This window comes from Caretta caretta, chromosome 6 (assembly GCF_965140235.1).
Source record: "Caretta caretta isolate rCarCar2 chromosome 6, rCarCar1.hap1, whole genome shotgun sequence".
Classification (NCBI taxonomy): Eukaryota; Metazoa; Chordata; order Testudines; family Cheloniidae; genus Caretta; species Caretta caretta.
Window position 1 is genome coordinate 18881573 of NC_134211.1, and position 21524 is coordinate 18903096.

General features: G+C 43.4%; 1 protein-coding gene across 2 annotated transcripts in view; it reads right to left on the reverse strand.

Moving 5' to 3' along the window:
- The window catches only part of LRP5 (LDL receptor related protein 5), a 250104-nt gene that overhangs the window by 185146 nt on the left and 43434 nt on the right, over positions 1-21524 (reverse strand). For both annotated transcript variants that reach the window (XM_048852536.2, XM_048852537.2), the window contains exon 2: positions 12918-13314. In XM_048852536.2, the coding sequence (XP_048708493.1) occupies positions 12918-13314 (397 nt within the window). The remainder of the gene's footprint in view (positions 1-12917; positions 13315-21524) is intronic.

The following is a 21524-nucleotide window of genomic DNA, read 5'->3' on the forward strand; positions in this document are numbered from 1 at the left end:
TCTGCTTTCGACAGCGAAATCTGGCTATTGCAGGGGGGATCGCAGTATTGCCACCTTCACTTCTGCGCTGTCTTCAGAGCTGGGCACCCGGCCAGCAGCTGCCACTCTGCACTCTCCAGCCGCCCAGCTCTGAAGGCAGCATCACCACCAGCAGCAGCACAGAAGTGAGGATGGCCTGGTAAGAGGGGGTCATCACTTTCTGCAGGGGGAAGGGCCGGCCTTGCGGGTGGGTAACGTGGACAACTGACCAGGGTGCTGTGATCGGGGGGGTGGGGGTGGCCACAGCCAGCCCAAAGTCCCTTTAGCCCCCAAATTCTGGGCCCAGAGTAGGGAGGGGCAGGGCTGGGAGTGCCTCGGGCAGGTGCTCCTACCTTGCGCGGGGCTCCAGCTGCTAGTCCAGGATGGACTGGGGAAGGATGGGACTTCCTCTTCCCCTGCGTGGGCAGCTCCCAGGGCCAGGTCAGACCCTCTTCCAGAAACCTCCCCTGGTGGAAGGAAGCACCATGGCTGCTATCTGGGAGTCCAGCTCTGAAGGCAGTGCTGCTGCCAGCAACAGTGCAGAAGTAAGGGTGGCAATACCTCATCCCCTTACCATGCCCCCTACCTCATTCAATACAATACCTCATTCCCCCCTTGCGACCACCCCCCACAACTCCCTGTTGGGCTAGGACCCCCATGGTTACACCACCGTGAAATGTCAGATTTAAATATCTGAAACCATGAAATTTAAGATTTTTTAAATCCTATGATTGTGAAATTTACCAAAATGGACCGTGAATTTGGTAGTGCCCTAATTATAAGTACCTGGATAGACAGGTCACATCCTTGCATATGCACTTTAATCTATTGCATGGATAAGGGCAGGACTCCCTATGAATTTTCCGAAGACTGCACAGGAATGCACACAATCAATACACTTGGACAGCCTCTTACCAAAACTCATTACAAGACACGGTGTGAATGCAAAACTTAAAAAAAAACCTTTGTGAAACTTTCAAAAATCAGTCTTTTTTAGCCAGATCACAAAAAAGTCACAGATGTGGCCTCTTTCTGCCAAGTTCTAAGTGTCTGCTTCAAACCTTTATGGCACTGGGAGAAATTTTCAAAGCTACCTTAAGGGTTTAGGCACACAACTCCCAGTGACTTTAGCTTTTAAATCCTTTTGGTTTGTTAGAAAATCCAACCCTTACAACTGTTAATATTTCAAACAAAAAAAGATTGCCCACGCTGTTTATTATGGTTAAGGCAAAGATTATGTCATGGAAGTTGCGGAAGTCATGGAATCTGTGACTTCCAATGACCTCCATGACATTGGGGGCCCCCGCAGCTAATCAACTGCTGCCGGCAGCAGAGGAGCCAGCAGCAGCCAAGCCTCCGTGGGTGGTGGGGGACCCTCTCGCAGCTGCCCTGCAGCTGTGGGTGGCAGGACCCCCACAACTGACCTGCCACCGCCACTAGCAGTGACCCCTGAGCTGCCCCCCCACAGCTCCCAGCCAGCAGCCGCAGAGGCACCCCGGAACTCCTCAGCGGCCGCGGGTACCTCCCCACAGTTCCCCACCCCCAGCTGCCAGTGGCAGAGGGAGCCCAAAGCTGCTAGGCAGCAGGGCCCCCATCCCCCCCACAGCTCCTCAGCCTCCGCCGGCAGGGCCCCACACACAGTTCTCCTGCCATTGTTGGGGAGGGGGCGGCACAGTTTCCAGCTCCACAGGGCATCAGGGGGACCCTTCCCAGCCACTGGGCAATGGGGTCCCTGCAGCTCCCAGCCACTGCTGCGGGGAGTGGCGGAGCAGGGTGCTGGACCGTCCTCCCTTCCCATTTTATCAGGGATGTTTTTAGTAGAAGTCAGGGACAGGTCACGGCTTCCGTGATTTTTTGTTTATTGCCTGTGACCTGTTCGTGACTTTTACTAAAATATCCATGACAAAACTGCAGCCTTAATTATGGTAAAGTGTGACACCCACCACAAAAAACACACTCCCCTTTCTCAAAAATGGCTGACCTGTTTCTCCTCAAACTTTAACGGAAAACCAAAACAATCACTCCTAGGCTAAGAAGAAATCCGCCAAAAAAGTTATAAAAACAGGAAAGTTATAAATAGTTGACAAGACCACTGAGAATGGGCTTCATAGTTTGAGTGATCCTGTAAAATGAGCTTCACGGTCAATGCTCAGCAGAGAAGATACCATGAACGACGTGCTACTGAGTATTTTCCCTTGAGATTTCTGAGATGTGATAAAGAATAATTATATTTAAAGAGCATTGTTCCCCCCCCCCCCCCCAATTTGCAGACATTAACCAAGTCTCTCAACAACCTTGTGAGGTACAGAAATATCACTCCCATTTCATAGATGTGAAAATTGGGGAAGAAAAGACTGGAAATTTATCTAAGGCCACACAGTGAGTCCGTGTTAGAAATGGAATCATAATTCAGGAGGCTCCTAGCTCCCAGTCCAGCACTCAAACCACTAGACCACACCCTTTTTATTTATAAAGGACAATAAAAGAGAATAAAGATTTAGGGGAAAAAGACATAGCTCTTGGCTGAGCAACTCACTCCGGGCAGTAGGCCTTGAATTCAGCATCTACCATGAATACCATATGTGCATATGACTGTGAGAAAGAACTGAACTGTTGCTATGAAATAAAATCTGATCTATTTTTGATTTATTTTCCATCCACACGTGGTATTCTTATTAAACTACTGTCAGCACTTTCCCCCCTTGTGTACAATCTGATTTTTATTTTTTTTTTAATTCTTTCTGAAAAGCCTTTTGCAGAAAGCAGGTATCTTGTCAGTCACTAAACAAACCAATTCTAAAACTCGCAGGTTGGAGCAGGGCTTTGGAGAAGGATTTACAGGATCCAGAGATGAGGCTGAAGACCCTGGTGAGGGAAGGTAGCTTGCTGGACTTTTGCTACCCCTGAAAGGGGCTCACTTTTGACTGTGTGACCAGGCTAGAGGACTGAGCCACTGAAGACCTGCCTAGTTAGGTTGGCAACCTCCAGAGGGTGCCAGGAGCAGGAGGGAAAAAGGATTGCACACCCAGCCAACAGGAGGCACTCATGAGGGGAGTGTCATCTGTCCTGAAAGAACTAATCTGCAATTCAAAGTAGAATTCATTTTTTGTATCATATTCCTGTAAGAGAGACCCTGCTACCATCCTTAATTTATTTCTGCTTCAGTGCTTCCTAAAACAAAAGCTTTACGGGAAGTAGTCACAAACCACCGTTAGGCACTACTCTGCATTTTTCTAGAGGTAACAGTTCTCTTTAGCTCAAACTCATCATTAATGGAACTTAAAATCAAATCCATATGAGGTGGCAGCACATCAAAAGACATTAATCTATTAAGATATGCCTTAGAGGAGTGAAATGAGGCACTAAAGTAAAGAGCATTAGATTAATGTATTGTAGGAGGTGCTGAGTGGCTCAGGGCTTCTCTACAGACAGAGCAGCACCAGTTTAACTTGCAGTGCAATTTTATACTGAATTAGGTACATTAGTTCAAAAGGCTGTGTGGAAACTCATTTCAGTATAAACCAGTTTTATTTCACTTTAGCTAAACCAAAATACAGTAACTCCTCACTTAAAGTCGTCCTGGTTAACGTTCTGTTACATTGCTGATCAATTAGGGAACATGCTCATTTAAAGTTGCGCAATGCTCCCTTATAACGTTGTTTGGCAGCCGCCTGCTTTGTCCACTGCTGGCAGGAAGAGCAGCCTGTTGGAGCTAGCCAGTGGGGGCTTGGAAGCAGGGTGGACCGGCAGCCCCCCTGTTAGCTTCCCGCTCCCCTAAGTTCCCTGAGTGGCAGCCACCCAGCAGGCTACCAATTGCTGGGCAGTTCAGCTGTCCCTCCCCCCACTGCCATGTGCTGCTCCTGCCCTCTGCCTTGGAGCTGCTCCCGGGAGCCTCCTGCTTGCTGTGCAAAGTTGAGGGGGGGAAAACGAGGGGTGCTAATGTCAGGGTATCCCCCCACCCCCGTTCCTTTACCCCATTTCCACAAAGTGGGGGGGGGAGAGACAGACACGACAAGGCTCAGGACTGAGGGAGCTTGCTGGCAGCAGCGGTTGTCTCAACTTGCTGATTTACTTAAAAAGGCAGTGTATTTAGAGTGGAGTCAGCCTACTTAAAGGGGCAATGCTCGTCTCTCTCTCTCTCTCTCACGCGCACACACACACACACACAGTGTGTCTCTGTCTCTGTCTGCTATGCTGTCTCCCCTCCCTCCATTCCTGCTGCCTCCTAGAGTGTGAGGCCACATTAACAACGTGTTAACCCTTGAGGGCTCAGGGGAGTGCTAGTTCATCATTTAGCAGCAAGGCATTCCCTGGGAAATATCCCACCCTCTTCCACCCTCTGACTTCACCACCTCAACCAAGCTTCACAACCATCACTGCTGTGTACAGTATTAAATTGTTTGTTTAAAACTTATACTGTGTATAGATAGATAAAATATAGTCTTTTGTCTGGCGAAAAAAATTTCCCTGAAACCTAACCCCCCTATTTACATTAATTCTTATGGGGAAATTGGATTCGCTTAACATCGTTTCACTTCAAGTAGCATTTTTCAGGAACATAACTACAATGATAAGCGAGGACTTACTGTAAGTCACTCTAACTGAACTAAGTGTTCACACAGGAATTTGCACGTTTAACTAAATCAATATAAGTTTGTGGCCAGTCAACCCCTCCCTACTCTAATTGTTCCAGTTATGCACAATACCTAATGAGAACTCAGAACTGCGTCTTTAAGAATATTGGCTTCTACTGCTTCTGTCTCTTTGGCGTCTTCTGCAGTAGGAGCTGATGGCAGAACCCAGTGCAGAACCCCAGCTTTACCTCCTTACCATTGTATCATAAGCAGAGAATGGGCAGCAGGTACCCAAAGCCACTTTTCATGCATCAGAACAACCTCTTTGCCACTCCTATTTAAAAAAGGATGCAGTGCAGAGTCAAAACAAATAGTGGTGTATGTTGCGGTTTAAAAACCATGAGAGGTTTAATTTTTAAAGGCAATCAAAGCTCTCAATAATTAGGACAGTGTCCAGTTATTAGGGTAATGAACCAGTGACAGCTTGTAACATTGGTATCCCCTAGCAGAGCTTTGTGGAGGATAGCATTTCTATGGGGAGGAGACTACTATCCTGCATTTTCTCCCCTCTCCATGCAATTTCCATTCAACCTCGCTGTAATGCAATTTTTTTACCCTACGTCTGAACCATGAGTTATGCTTAGTGGTGGGTGTTTTTGAAATTGTCACCTGTTCACACCCGGGAAAAGAGAGTGGGGAAAAGAAATTAAAGAGAAAAACGAAATTGATATTTACAGAGATTGACTGTCACCATATCAAGGGCACCTAACTGAAGTCAAGAGTGAATAAGTACCTTCCCCAGCAAAACAAATGAAAAACTGCAAGTTCTTCTAGTATACTGCTGTCTGCAGCTATACGGCCATACTTTATATCAAAAGCTTTTTAGCATCGAGAGATTACAGCCGTATCAGAAGGCTGGATATAGGACTTGTAACCAATGTTATAGTTGACTACTTTTCTTACATTATTCACAAACAACTCTGCTTTTCATACTTTCATCCCAATTACCCTATATCAATCAATTAGCCAACAGTTTCAAAATAGTTTTATACTCAAAGTTTATTAATGACATCTATGTACTGAATAAGCTAATCTTTGCCTTTCCAGGAAGCACTGTAATCAAAATAGTTTCATTCAAAAGGCACATCTCCTTCATTTTAACTATAATTTAAATTTGCCATCAGTAATGGCACACATTGTTTAAAGGAACCCTTTTCTGCTACAGTTTTTAAATGTTTTTTTCTATCCCGCATTTGTAATATTTACAAGTCTGGAATTTCTACTGATTTTCTTTTTTTGCCACTCCTGTTCCCCCAGTGGTTTGAATGGAACTAAAGTTAGCTTCACAGTAGGTTGTCAAAACATTGTCTGTAGCTACATTGTCTGTAGGTTGCTACATTGTATGTAGCACTTTACTTTGATTATTTTGGGGTGAGGATCCTGTCACAGACCAGGACCCTACCGCGCTAGTTGCTGTACAAACACAGAACAAAAAGAAAAAGGAGGACTTGTGGCACCTTAGAGACTAACCAATTTATTTGAGCATAAGCTTTCGTGAGCTACAGCTGAATGCATCCAATGAAGTGAGCTGTAGCTCACGAAAGCTTATGCTCAAATAAATTGGTTAGTCTCTAAGGTGCCACAAGTACTCCTTTTCTTTTTGCGAATTCAGACTAACATGGCTGCTACTCTGAAACAGAACAAAAAGACATTCCCTGCCCCAAGCAGCTCACTATCTAAAGAGAAGAGATGGATACAGACACATAGGGGAGTACAAGGAAACAATATTGGTCAGCCTGATAAGCAGTGGTTTTAATGCACCAGCAGCCTAACTATTGTCAAGTCTTTTTGTAGGCTTCGCAGCAAAGGAGAGTTTTAAGGAGCGTTTTGAGGAAGATGAGTTAGTTTACCTTACCATGCTGACATATGTTAGGTCTCAACCTGTCACAGCATCTCAACATGTGCTTAACTTTAAATATGTGAGTAGCACCACTGACTTCTACCCACATGCTTAAAGTTAAGCACATACATAAATTCTTTGCTGGATTAGGACCTTAGTATATCAGCATCAATCACTAATACAGCTCTGGACAATGTGTTTAAATGCTGTGGCAAATGCAGTGGTGAGCCACACCAAAACAGCTACAGGCTGGGTTTGTTGGCTTTTAGCTGCACTACACTAGAGAGATGGGGTAAGTTTGTGTTTTAAAATGAGATATACTTGGTCCTTTCCATTTAGATTACAAGCATTTTTTGCAGGTCAAGCTCAGATCCTATGAACCTTTCCCTTTGAGAAGGAAATACCTTGTGCAACCCACACTAACACAAGTGGAACTTTGTCCTCCTCCAATAGCCATTCCACATATCAAGATTTATGAGTCTACTACAGCCTTCAAACTGGTGGATTAGTGCAGGTAGCAAAGGTTCATGTTTTAGATCCAGAGGTCATAGGTTCAGTCCCCCTTGCCAACAACCCATTCCATCCAGGGTCATCGCATTACTTTAGGATGTGAATGTGCATTTTTTTTTTAAAAAACATGTTTTAATCTGAGAGCTTCCTTTTGTTACAATAGAGGAAAAACTTTAAATCCTCGCCCATTAATTTGAAGTCATATTATTACATTGTAATTCTACAGAAACAAAAATATATGAAAACCAGGAAATGAGAGTTAGAGTCCTTTGTGAAGCTTCTGATCCTGAATCCCCACCCGCTGTACACCTAATAAGAATATAACTGCAAATGATGGTTGAGATTTTTTTCAAAGCAGTGCAGAAAATTTAGCCATACATCTTCCATTGAAGACAACTCAGCTTCACTTATAGCCTAAATTGGGATTTCAATTTGGATGTTTAGAAACAAAATACCAGTGCACTCACTAATCCATTGCACTCCACCTGCCCTTTTACAACTTGTGCCCAATTTTAAAGTAAGTAAAACAATCTGTTTACCACTTCGTCATTCTCCTTAGATACCATGTATGTACAAACGGGATCCAACAAGCAGGCTTTGAAGTGCATGGGAAAGAATGCTATATTACGTATTAAACAGCTGTATATTATTAATATACTGTCTCAGTGCATTAGAAAATCCTGTACTGATTACAAGAGTTTAATGACTTTCACTAGTTCTTTGAAGGATTTATTTTAATCTTTACATGCAGGCACACATATGGTCCGACACAGTCTCTAGGTGTTGGCCTTAAAACACAATTTCCAGAGAGAAAGGAATTTGGAAACACTCCCTGATCATCACTTCCAGAATCAGGGAAAGGGTAGAAGGATCAAGAGAGTAAGACACATCTCTGTTATCTCACAGGCTATAATTCAAATTGATGTTGGTATCTCCCATTATTTTTTTCGTCAGCTTCAGCCCAACGTTCTCTGTGTTTCTTGCTTAAAGCAGTGACCATTTTTTGGAGAATTACTCCCTGTTTACAACAGCATGGGGGTATAGCCCAGGGGTTCTCAACCTTTTCCCTTCTGAGAGCCCCAACATGCTATAAAAACTCCACAGCCCACCTCTGCCATAAAAGCTGGTTTTCTGCATATAAGATCCAGGGCTGGTGTTAGGGGGTAGCAAGCAGGGCAATTGCCTGGGGCCCCATGCCACAGGGGCCCCTGCAAAGCTACATTGCTCAGACTCCAGCATCAGCCCCAAGTGGTGGGGCTCAGGGCCCTGGACTTCAGCCTCATGCGGTGGGGCTTCAGCTTTCTGCCCTGGGCCCCAGCGACTGTAATGTCTGGCCCTGCTTAGAGGCCCCCCTGAAACCTGTTCGCAGCCCCCAGACCCCTGGTTGAGAACCACTGGTATAGTCTATGAACAAGAGGCAATCAGGGAACATGAAAACAACATTGGCTGCCCAAGAGAAATATGTTTTCTAGCACCTGGGAGGCTAGGTTGCCAGACCTTTGGTAAACTTTATTTATGTATGTGCTAGAACCTTCCAGAGCATTCAGTTATTCAAAATTCCATACCATGGTGCTGAGCCTGCAAGCACATATGCACCTGTGTAACTAGCACAGACTAGTTGCGTATATTAGATCTCATCCAGGGCTCTTTAATATACCCAGAATGATGGTACTCCCACGTTTACTGAAAATAGACCAATGAACATTGTTAAATAGCAACTTGCACACTGATCACCAAGCTACTTGGTTTTCCCTTCAGTCATTTGCCACACCAGGTCCCGTTTCCCATTTGGAAACACAGAAGGAACATAGTGGCTGCGACACCGACGTCTGTTAGGAGGTCACAATGCCCCAAGTTTGAATCCACCTTAGAAGCACTATTCCAGGCTGTCTGCAGATTTGGGCCCCATTGCACTGCTTTACTCTCAAAGTTCTCTTCACGTTCAGACGATCTAGAAGCTATTTTTTTAAATGAAAGAGTAAGAAAGGAAGGATGGTCACACCTCTCCTGAAACCTGTTTGCATCCCAAGGCTGAGAGAACTCCTGATTTAAACTGTTTACGGCCCTTTCCACCTCCGTTCAAGATATTTGCACCTCTGCTAACTGCATCTTCCTACTGAAATTGAAGTTTTACTTTTTAAAAAAAATACAGCTCCAACGGGTTCTGTAGGATCTGCATATTGCGATATGTACTGAGGCAGATTTAATAGATCCAGGATTTCTTATCGTATCCTTTCCAGTTTTTGACAATTTGTTTTCTCATCAGCTCTGATAGTAAATCCACATTGGTGGGCCCTTTAAATGAAAGGCTCTTTAAGCTAATTTTGTCACACTGCCTTTTCAAAGGATAGCACATTTGAGTTCTCCTCTTACATTTTAAGTGGTCTGTACTGCTTCTAATTTCCTGTACTCAGATGATCTCCCAATCTTTGCATGTGCACACATGCACACACACGCAACACTTTCTATCTACTTTTTTTTTCTTTACGTTACTAGGCATACCAAGCAACCTCCCTAAAATTAGTTTGGGCAGTTTTCCAGAGCAGTAGTTCTCAACCAGGAGTACATGTACCCCTGCGGGTACTCACAGGTTTTCCCAGAGGTACATTAACTCATCTAGATATTTGCCTAGTTTTACAACAGGCTACATAAAAAGCACTAGTGAAGTCAGTACAAAACTAAAATTTCATACGACTTGTTTATACTGCTCTATATACTATACACTGAATAAGTACAATAATTATATTCCAATTTATTTTAGAATTATATGGTAAAAAGGAGAGCGTCAGCAACCTTTCAGTGATAGTGTGCTGTGACACTTTTGTATTTTTATGTCTGATTTTGTAAGCAAGTAGTTTTTAAGTGAAACAAAACATGGGGGTGACAAATCAGACTCCCGAAAGGGATACAGTAGTCTGGAAAGACTGGGAACCTCTGTCCCAGAGGATAGCATCACTAGTATCCCCCGTTTTATACACATTTTTGCTTCTATCTTTAGGTCCTGTAACATAGTATCATTTAAGATTCATTGCTCCTCTGCTTTGGTATAACCCACACACGGGCATGATCTAACACTGTCCATACCAACTCTGTATACTTAAGATAGGAGTTAACGGTAGAAAAACTAAGATCTAGGCTTGAGTATAAGCACTGACTATATGAATAAAATGTAGTCTCTCTCCAGGATGCTGTCTCTCTTTCGACATTAAATGCATTTCAACGATACCTAAAAGCTCTGTCATGTTTTTTTCCCCCTCCCGTACACACACATGCAGGGTTTCTGACTATCTTTAAGTCTGGGATCCCTTTTCTAAGTAGGTTTGGGAAACATGAAACTACAAGGGAGCACTAGGCAGAATGCAGGCACCCCTACAACCTCAGTCCTGACCTGCCATACTCCTGAGAGTCATTCTAGGCCTCTTCTGAGCAGAGTGAAGCGGTGACACGCCTATGAGGGATCACTAGAGACAGCCAAACTCATTTGCACCTATAATCTTTATTTAGGATTTGAATCCCAGTCTCCAGAGGAAAAAGGCTATAGCCACTAGCTTACAGCTGCACCTAGCCCCACCCAAGGGCAGTTTAAGCTGCATTTCATCTTGTCTAGCTTTCCCCCCTCCAATGTTTGCCAAGCAAAGGTTGCAAAGGGGACCGCCTACCCAGCAAACTGCGCTCTCTGGCAGTCAGCCATTTCCTGGGGGAGCTGAGCCTCACCTGAACAGCGTGCAGTGAGTTTAGCATGCCTACACTTCCAAGCTTGGGTTTTATAACCCAGTACAGAATGGCCACCACGCACAGCGCTCATTTCAACTGTGGCTTTACCAGACTGCTGATGCACATACCACCAGCTCGGGGGCAGGAGGACAGGGAGAGGGAACGGTTTCCCCCCATGAAAAGCGCTTTCTGAAAATGGCAAGATTTTGCAGGATTCCACAAGCATTTTTGCAAAACGTACATTCCATTCAGGCTCTACTGAAACTCTTTCCCCCTGGTGTGTCTGTCCTTTTTAAGGATCTGTGCACATGTGCCGATGGCCTCAAACTGCTGCAGGAACATGGCAAGAGGAAGCAACAGGGGGCACTCTCCTGCGCCATCTAAGAGCCTGAAGCACACACCCTTACCGCAGCGAGCACCAGCACACCTCAGTGGCGCTGTCAAATGAGGTGCATCACTGCTTTATTTTGCGGTTTCCAAGTTCATGACTGTTTTAAAAGAACTTCCATTAGACTGGTGCACTTGTGTGTCATTGCTGACTTCTCGTTTCCTCCTTGCACCAAGGGCCAGAGGAACAGGTCCCTTTGGGAGAAGCCATCCAAGCCCAGCAAGTTCACTCCTTTCTCCCCACCACACAGGGCTGTGGTTGCCTGCCTGGCATCCACCAGTCATCTAGAGAATAGCAGTTGCTCAGTGGTGGCTGGAGCATCACTTGGTATGATTGTGGTTTGGATTTCTTTTGGGGGTGTGAGCAACCGCGCTTAGGAAGAATGTAATTTGCATGTTAATTATAAATGTTCCTCCTTCCTGTTTTGGTCTCAAAAGAGTCTAGTACGTGGGACTGCTACTGAGGGGGCATTAAAACTCCAGCTTGTATTATGGTAAGTGGCCACAGCACAACACCAAGCTCTCTTTGCTCCTGTCTTTCTTTTGCTTGTGTTTTGGAGATTATATATTTTACTCCAGACACTCAATTCAAAAGACAGGCTCTGCAGAGACTGATTCTCTCCCAGCTCACTGCCAGTCACTTCTGTGTTACTGAAAAGCAGTGAAATTCCATTACTTTTATATTGAATTCTACTCACCTATCTATTTTTTCCCCTCAACAACTCTCACAAAGAGCCCAAATCTATTGTGTGCTTTGGCTCGTGCTAGAGACTTTCTTAAAGAGGGGAAGGATGTAGGAGCTGCTTAATTTAGAAGAGAAGGATAAAGTGACCCCTCACAAAGAACTGTGTGTGGAAAGAGCTGACAGGACGAGCTGCAACCATGCAGCTTCAACATTTCTTTTTGTCCACACTGGCAATGCACCAGGATGCAAGGAATGGCTGCAGGCGGAAGCACCATCAAGGCAGTTTGATCCAATGAATAGGACACTGGACTAAGATTCTGAAGACCTGAATGCTTTCCTGGCTCTGCTACTGACTTGCTGCGTAACCTTGGGCAAGTCATTTCAGCTCATTTGTGCTTGTTTCCTCTCTCTCACACACACACACATCCCCACGCACCCCCCTCCTTTGCCTATTTTGTATATTTTTAGATTGTATATATTTAGATTGTAAGCTCTTTGGGGCAGAGACACCCCGCCATACTATATGTCCATACAGTGCTAGCATGATGGGGTCCTGATCTAGACGTTGGGGCCTCTACCAGGTTCATTCACCTGCCAGCACTTATATAATTAGATGACAATCACGACTTCAACACACTGCTTTTGTTTACCAAAGCAAAGCATGTGAGAATTCCTGTTTTGACTAAAGGAGATTTACATACATTGCTGTCTACATGCATTAAAAAAAGAAAACCACACACATCATAACCCAAACAAGAGTTCTATTAACTTACCAGACAGGTTAACTGCAGGAATAGAAATTTACAACATTAAGGCAAAGTGGAAAAGTAAGACTCTTACTGATTGAGTATTTTCATTGGCACCTAAGCTTGGCTATTATATGTGCGCATATATATACACACACACACACACACACACTCTTTAATTTTGGCTCTGTATCCGTGTTGTCATTCCTTGCCACATTGTATTTAAGTCTAAACATATGTTCAGCAATAAAATACCTTGAGAAAGTAGCATCTGAAACAAGAGCTTATTTGAAACAAGGGATAATATTTCTTTTTACAGAGCCAAAAATCCCTCACAAAGCAACTGTGACACTGCAGCCATGCAGAGTCAGGTTAATATTTACCCATGTGCTGGATCCAAGGCAATTGCCCTTGGCTGGTCAAGGTCTTGCCAGAAGAGGACATTTCTAGACGTTCCATTGAGATTAGCAACTTCTATCCTATTGGTTTCCGAGTCCGTCCAGTACAGCTTTTTCCCAATCCAGTCACATGCCAGGCCATCCGGAGAAACCAGACCAGAAATAATGACATTCTGCACTACATTCCCAGTTTGGTTCAAGTACGTTTGCTTGATGGCTTCTTCGCTCACGTCTGTCCAGTAAATGACGCCTTGTGAGTACTGAAAGTCAACCGCAGCGGCATCTTCTAAGCCACTGACCACTACAGTGGACTCCGGCTTCACTCCTCCAGCATCCACCAGTCTGACATCCCGACGATTGGCGAAAAGCAGAAGAGGAGAAGCTATGGAAGGGAAAGGAAATCATCTTAATGTTACCAAATGCGTGCAATTTTAAAGCTGCAAGTATAAAGCAGAGTGTGTGCATCTCCTCCTTGGATGGTGGGAAGCTGAGAGAAGAAAGGCTGAAGTTTCACACCAGGACTAAACATACACTACCCACAATGCCTCCGACCTATTTCAATATACCAGAGTGAAAAAGCACAAGATTGGTCAATTAAGGAAAAGCAAAGGGGTCCGACTCCATCTATCATGAGGCCTCCCAAATAACTGGAGTCTAGATTATGTCTATGCCTTTCTGCTCCTCACATAATATACATCATGGGCTGAGCCAGGTCCAAACATGGCCTGGTTCAGAGGATTTAAAAAGAGACTTTAATATGGACAAAATTAGCATTTCCTAAAGTAGTCAGGCAACATGACTACTTTAAACACCCTTTGGCTGTGCGCTCACAGCCTCCAACTCAACTGAATATGTTCCAAACCACATCACGGATTACTTTGGATGCTCTAAACCTCTGTCAGTCATGAGGCTGGGGTTTGGAATGTACCAAGGTCCATGGGGGTTTAGAAGGCACACAACTGAATTGCATGCAAGCAGCAGTGCCACACTAAGGCCTAGCACAAGGCTCGTCACGAAAACACAGAGCTTAAGGTACCAGTCACAAAACCTTGAATCTCTGCTACATGTCCACGGCTGGAAACTACTGTACTCAGGGGTCTACCGAATTCACACCCATGAAAATCAAGTCATGGACTGTGAAAACAGGTCTCCCCTGTGAAATTTGCTCTCCAGCTGCCCAACTCTGAAGGCAGCACCGCCGCCAGCAGCTGCAGAGAAGTAAGGGTGGCCTGGTATTGTCACCCTTGCTTCTGTGCTGCTGCTGGCGGCGGCACTGCCTTCAGAGATGGGCACAAGGGCTGTAGCCGCCTCTTTCCCACCACCCAGCTTCAGGCAGTACTGTCGCCAGCAGCAATGCAGAAGTAAGGGTGACAATACCAGGACCCCCTAACACGCATGCAACCCCCCTTTGGGTCCAGGCCCCTAGTTTGAGAAACTCTGCGGAGAAATCACACATTTTTCGTGAGCGGGTCATAGAATAAGTAGCAAATTTAGCGGATGTGTAACACATCCATGAAATTTGCTTTTTATGCTGTGACCATCGTGTGAAAATTATAGGATTTCTCCACAATTTAAGTATACCCCTAACTATACTAGATGACGTGAGAAATCTCTTCAGTGGATCCCTCCAACTTTCACTAAAGAAGCACGGTCTTATATTCTAAGCCATGGGAACGGACAGTCAGGAGATCTGGGTTTTGCTGCTGGCTGTACCAGATTGCATGTGACCTTCAGCAAGTCCCTTTGCAATACCTACCTCCTTAGGGATGTTGCACGATTCAATTTGCTAATTCTCGTGGAAGCCCATAGAGACACAGAAACTATTATTAAGTATCGGGGGTAGCCGTGTTAGTCTGTATCCACAAAAACAACAAATCTTAGGGCTTGGCTGTAGACAATGGATCGTGTGATGTGTCCTGGATGGAAGCTGCAGGCATGTAGGTAAGTATAGCGGTCAGTAGGTTTCCGGTATAGGGTGGTGTTTATGTGACCATCACTCATTTACACTGTTGTTTTTGTAGAAACTATTATTACTGATTCACCTCTTTCAAATTTGCTCACGTAAACTCCATCCCCCCTCTTTAACCTCAAGACTCTGAGGTCCTGTATACCCTCTTCAATCCCCTTCCCAGGATCACGCTTGTCTGCTAGACCACAATAACAGTTCTCCAGCAAGAGTACATTTCCTGCTCATTGCATTAAGCCTAACAGCTTCTTCCAGAAGAGGACCAAGTCCCAGGGCTCCTACAGGACACTGTCTTTCCCAATCACACCAGACAGTTCATGTTAGCAGCATGATTCTCTTCTCTCTGTATACCCCAGGGAGTTAAGGGTATCATCTTCCCTTCTGGGGGAAATAAAAAGCAGAAGCTTGTCATCAGACTGGCTCCATAAGTGTGGCAGTCCACTGCAGTAAAGCGAGCACACAGGGCTGGCCCAATAACACCATCACCAGTTGACAGGAATGCTAATATTTCAGAAGTGGGCACCAGTTGCTGAGAGTAGCAGAATTCTGCTTCTACTTAGCTTGCCAATGGTACAGTAGATCTTTACTGTAATCTAATGCAGAACTGTTTTCATTTACCAAACTATTTGTCACCTTGAGTCCTCCATAGTAATTCCACAAGCTCAAGCAACAGCTGCCAGACGTCTATGATAATCAATCGCTGGCTCCCCGACAAGACATTCATCATTCCAGCTGATGTTTCTGCCTCCTAAATGCACTCACAGTTGAGATCCAAAAACTTGCCACTCAATTCAAGAAACAACACTCAAAACAGACCAGCAAGGACAGATGTGTTATCTCATCTTCTATGGCTTCAAGCCTGTCCTATAAATATCTTCAGTTTCCAATTCTTGTTACAGTATATAATGTATGATAAAGTTAGCTCTCGATATTGCCTTTCAGATTCAATTCCTTCTGTACTTTAAAAAGAAATCAGATTATACTCTATTTTACCAGTTCACTATGCTGGCAGCTTTGTGACATACTAATGCTTTTCTTGTGAACCCTGGTCTCCAATTACACTCAATCCTCTAATAGCTACATTCATGGCATGGTGCATGCCATTGAAAAGGGTAGATCATAAAGCACATGTGACAGCAGCATATGTATGTGTGTGCAAGCAATGGAGCTCAGTTGATAGGTTTTACAACTAAACTTCAGCTGAACTCAAATCATGCCTAAGGATTCAGGCTATTTTTCTTTTTGTTCTGCATAGCCTATTTGAATTTTTTTCAAAGTCAGGAAAAAAGCTGTTTTATTTTTCTTTTTGGAGGAAGTATATACTTCTGAAAGTAATAAGGAAAATTTAAATCAGCTGGTTGCTTGGTGAGGCTGGGTAGCAAGGAACAGGCAATTGTTACTATGCTTGTTTCACTAAAAATTTAATATCGGTCTTCTAAAGTATTTAACTCAAGAAAGTTTATACAGCTTGAGGAGACTTATTTGTTAGGAAATGAAATCCCAGTAGTGCTTCCATCTCATTTCTAAACTTGCCAAATTCCACCTTACCCTCGCCTTTAGAAAACTAGAAATAAATACCCATTAAAGCCCAACAGGTTGGTCACCGAAACCAAAAGAAAAAAAAGGTCTAAAATATAAAAAATTTTATTCCTGGAAACTCACTGGGTCCTCAAAAGCATGTCTATTTTAAATGGCACAGAATCAAGCCTTCTGAACAACGCTCCCACAGGTTGATGGTACAGGAGTCTATTCCGACTAAGCTCCTGAGGGCAGAGAACTTTCCAGTTATGCGTGTCACTTTACATAAGCAGTGGCTATATGCAGCCTGCCTAACACTGAGGCCATGAAAAAAGCACATGCACTGATTTAAAAAAACAATATATATATATGCACCCTCTACCAAAAAGTGAGTTTTGGGTGGAAGTAGAGGAGAATTAGGACATTCATTTGGACTTTTTCCCCACACTGAAGATGACAGAGTGACTGTTACAAATACAATGAAGTCACCCAGGCCCAATCACCAGCAGAAGACTTCAACATCCTTTTAACTAAATATCAGATCTGAACAATGTCTAATCCAATCAGTATTGATATTAACCCAGCTTCCCTTCCCTTTCAACAGGCTCCAGCCTACAGCGAGCATCAGCAGGTAAACCGTGTACAGATACACATTAAATCACTGGACTCTAGCATGTGTCACTTCTCTGCTCCCAACTCCTTCTGATTGAAGTGCAGCCACATTGTGTTGGCTATAAACACCCAGCAAGGAAAAAACACGAACAACTTGCAATTGTGTTAATAATTATATAAGTCGATTGGCGAGACTAGCCAGAAATTATTTTTTTCAAGACAATAAAGATGGATTTTTAATTCAGTTTCCATTTGCAGAAAGAAAAATCACAGGTTAGTAGAACAGGGACAACGGGAAAAAAAATCACACCCCCAAAATGGTCTGTTTTGTTCAGTTTAGATTTTGATTAAGGAAGTGCAGAAATCCATTTAGGAACAACAACTCCTGAGGTGAAAATAGTAAATAAATCACTTATTTTAACCAATATCCATTTTTTGTTTGAAATCCTGCCAGGATGGGGAAAGCTGAGACTCTTCTGACTTTACAAATAAAATCAAAGACAGAAGAAGAGCAATGAGTTGCTCCAAATTCCAAGGCCCTGAGGTGATTAAATCAGGCTATATATCACAACTAAAGATGGTGGCAGTGCTCTGATGTAGTAGGAGGTGAGGATAGTACTGAATTTGTGAGACTAAGTGACCTGAAAGCAGCACATGGAGGATGTTAATCAGATCATCTTAAACAGCAAAACCCCCAAATGGACAATACCAACCTTACTGAAAACCTAGTTAATGGATTAATGTGGTTCTATGAGCCAACAAAAGCAGGCTTGAAGAAAAATATAACTACTCATCATCTTACTACCTTAACTGAAGTCCCAGAGATGCCGTTCACTGTTTCACATTTACTGCCACAACAGTCTTGACACGGAACTATTTCATAGCAGTTCAAAACATAAATGGTGAGAAGCAAAGAGAGACTTTTCAAGCACTGGAAAGTCAAAGTCCTACTCTGAGGAACCAGTAGCAGCAGCAGAGATAAGGTAGACTGGAAACCCGATTTACTGCTTCATGAACAGTAAAAACAAGCTATTTTCCAGGAGATCCAAGATATTTTCACTGATCTGTTGGAGCACTTCTATTTTTTTTCCTTTAACAAAAAGAATTCAGTTTGCTCACAGAACAGAAGCATTATGAAGAGTGGCAGTACAAGCTTCCCTCAAACCATGCCACCCATATGCCTCAATCCTGACCTGCAGGAAATACCTTGAGCAGTGAAAGAACAGTTCACTCTCCAGGGCTCATTCAAGTCCTTGTTGTCTGAGGGCTGGTCTACACTACAGTTAGGTCGACGTAAGGCAGCTTACGTTGACTTAATTATGTCAGTGTCTACTCTACAGCCTTCCTCCTGCTGATGTAAGTGCCCTACTACACTAATATCATAACTCCACCTCCAAGGGAGGCGAAAGGCTTATGTCACTGTAGTTAGGGTGATGCAGTGTCTGTGTACACACTGCGTTCCTTACAACGGCTGTTGGCCGTCTTGTCAATTTCATGCCCAGAGCCCAGCTTCCCCCGCCCCGCTTCTCTGGAGAGCTGGGTGGCTGGACCCCACTCCTGGTGCCAAATGGGGAGGCGAGAAGCCCCACACAGGGAACGGTGGAGGAGGAGAAAGTAGTAGTTTTTGTTCACTACAGTCCTGGGCTGGATTTAAAATCTACAAGTCAAGGGCTCTGTACCCATTTCCAATTCTTTTCAATCATTCTGTCCTCTGCCTCACCTTTGGGCCATAAAAAAACCCTCCATTACTTCTAACATTCAAGTGAACTAGACATAACAGGATACAATATTCCTTCATGGGGATGTTATTGCATGATTAACAAGTCCCATGTTCTCAACAGAGGAACATAGTCTGTGTAACATTTGGCTTGTAAACAAAACTTTTGTGATCAATGATGCTCCTGATCTCTGTAAATTGCTTATTATGGAAAAATGATTTATACTCTGAAAAGGGAAGAAGCATAAACATTAACAGGATAAGTGTAGAGCACAAACTGTTTGTTTATACGTTGTATGTATTACCACCCAACTGGCGTGACAACATTTTAGTCTAGCTACCAAAAAAAAAAAAAAAAAGTATTCTTTTTAGTAAAGTTTGAACAGTTCATATTTTTCCTTAATAGGCAATATTTAAAACATCTGTACGTAGCTTGAGCTCTCATGATCCTTTTTCAAATAGAAAAATCTGAAACACTGAAACACACAAACACTGTATCAAATAAATTCTGAACAGAGAGCAACCTAACACTGCAGAAAATTACAGAAGTCCTATTCCAGTTCTGAAATAAATGTAATCATAAAGCTACCTCTCGACCATACTTTCTTGTACAAGGAGGTATTATACTTAAAAAAAAACAAAACAAAACATATTTTCCACTAATAAGAAAAGAATGTGCTTGGCTTCATGTAACTATCTACCCACGTGTGGCTATACCATGAAATAGACAGAAAATACAGATCTGTACTGTTACCTGTCAGCAATGTGTTCTTGGGGAACCAGGGCGCAGTACCCAGCCTGTCTGACTCACAAAAGACCCCACACACACACACACACACACACACACACCCCACCCAGCCTCTGCTTGAACCAAAACAGATCAGAAGAAAGGCTTACAAAAGCAATGAAAAGGCAGTGGAAGACACACCTAAACCCCTCCGGACAAGGGTGATAGGATTAAGGAAATTCCCCGAGCCTCATTTGCATTGGAGATGGGACAGGGAGGCATCTCTATTAGCATACAGAATGGAGAACAGAGATTCCAAGGCAAGAACAGCATTGAACTCTGGGACCAGCAAAGCACTGCATGATGGGGGATCTCTGCTCCAGATGTTAATGAACCCACGCCTGCACACACCCAGCTCCGTAGTTATCAGACCAATTCTAGTAATAAATCCTTTATTGATACCCAAAATACTGAAGCCGCCTAATTGCATTGTGAGTTCCCTCAAAGGAACACAGCCCATAGCCAGGAATGATCAATTCCTATTGTCTAACCTGAACAACACACCTTTGGTATACTCCCTTGAGCCATCAGTTTACCCATAAATGAATCTAGTGTTCTCCCCTGAACCATTGTTCTTTCCCTACAAAAACCCCATACCCATGCTCAAGTAAGTGTTCCGATGCCTGGATCCAAAATCTGTATCCGTTCCATTGGGACTTCATCTTCTCCTGACTGATCGTGCTGGGGGCTCTGCCTGTCTCCAGCACTCCGGACCCTCAGCTACCACCACCACCTGGGACCCCTGATCGAGTCAAGCTTCACGGAGTGGTGAGAACCCAGCTCTCTTTCTCTCTAGCCTTCTGACCCTGACTTGTGTGATCAGTTAGTTTTCTGAACCTGACTTTTATAATGAAATGTAAGTTAGATTTAATATTATAACTGCTTTATTTGTCTGGCTCCCCTATGGTTATTACCTGGCAATAAATAACTTTCATGGTTAAACTGGTTGCTTCTCTCTCTCTCTCCCCTCCCCCCATGTCATGTGTCTAGCAGAATGAACCCTATATGTGCTACTAAATATGATTGTTAATAATGTGACTTTGAAGTTATGTAGAGAATTAATTCCTATACTTAAAATTAGATAGAGTCCTAAGAGGAGGCTGGCATACTTCATGGAGTTCCCCCATGGTTAATTTCTCTATGGTGTCAGGCAAAGCAATTTGGGTACAATTCTTGTGATAACCCAAACTTTCACATATTACCATGCAGAAACTGTAAGCTGCTCAACACAGAAATGTGGCTGAAAGGGAAATGCACCCACAGGTCCTCTATTCTCCCACAATGCAGTTAATTGGATCCTAACACCACTAAATCGACTGTAGAGGTCAGTTATATCTCAGCACAAGGCATTCCTCCCTCTTCTCCAAACTGATGCATATCTTAAACCTGCAGCCAGGATGAATAAAAATCAATGATTTAATTTTAAAAAAAATGGATTTTTTTTAATAAAATGCTTTTTGAGGAAAAAACCCAATCTAAAGATAGTTTTAATTAAGATACATTATAGCTCAAAGATATCTCATCATGGAGTAGGGATTATAAATTCTAATTCTATAGTATGAGAATATATTCATGTAATGTTTAAGAAAAGTTTTGTAAATGAGTTCCAATAGTTCATGGATTAGGGAACCAATCTTATGGGGGGGGGCCAGGGGCTTCCGTACAGATTATTTAGGTTAGTCTTTCTATCTACCCAATGGGACTCAGTGCTCAGTCTAGGAGATACCGTCAGAGATGCTTAGTTTTGCAGTTCTCAAAACTGTAGATTTGTGTCTCCAGAGGTAACATGCTTGTTAACAGCAAAAATGTTTTTAAATAAATAAATAATATATAGAGGTGAGAAATAACTGACCTCAACTCTATTGTCCTTCTGAAAATTTGTGCACACAGAGTCAATCCCTTACCTCTCTCTAAAAGTGCAAAGTTTCAAAAAGTTCAATGAATAGAAGATTGTTTGGGGCAGGGGGGGAGATAATACATCTGGACAAGGAG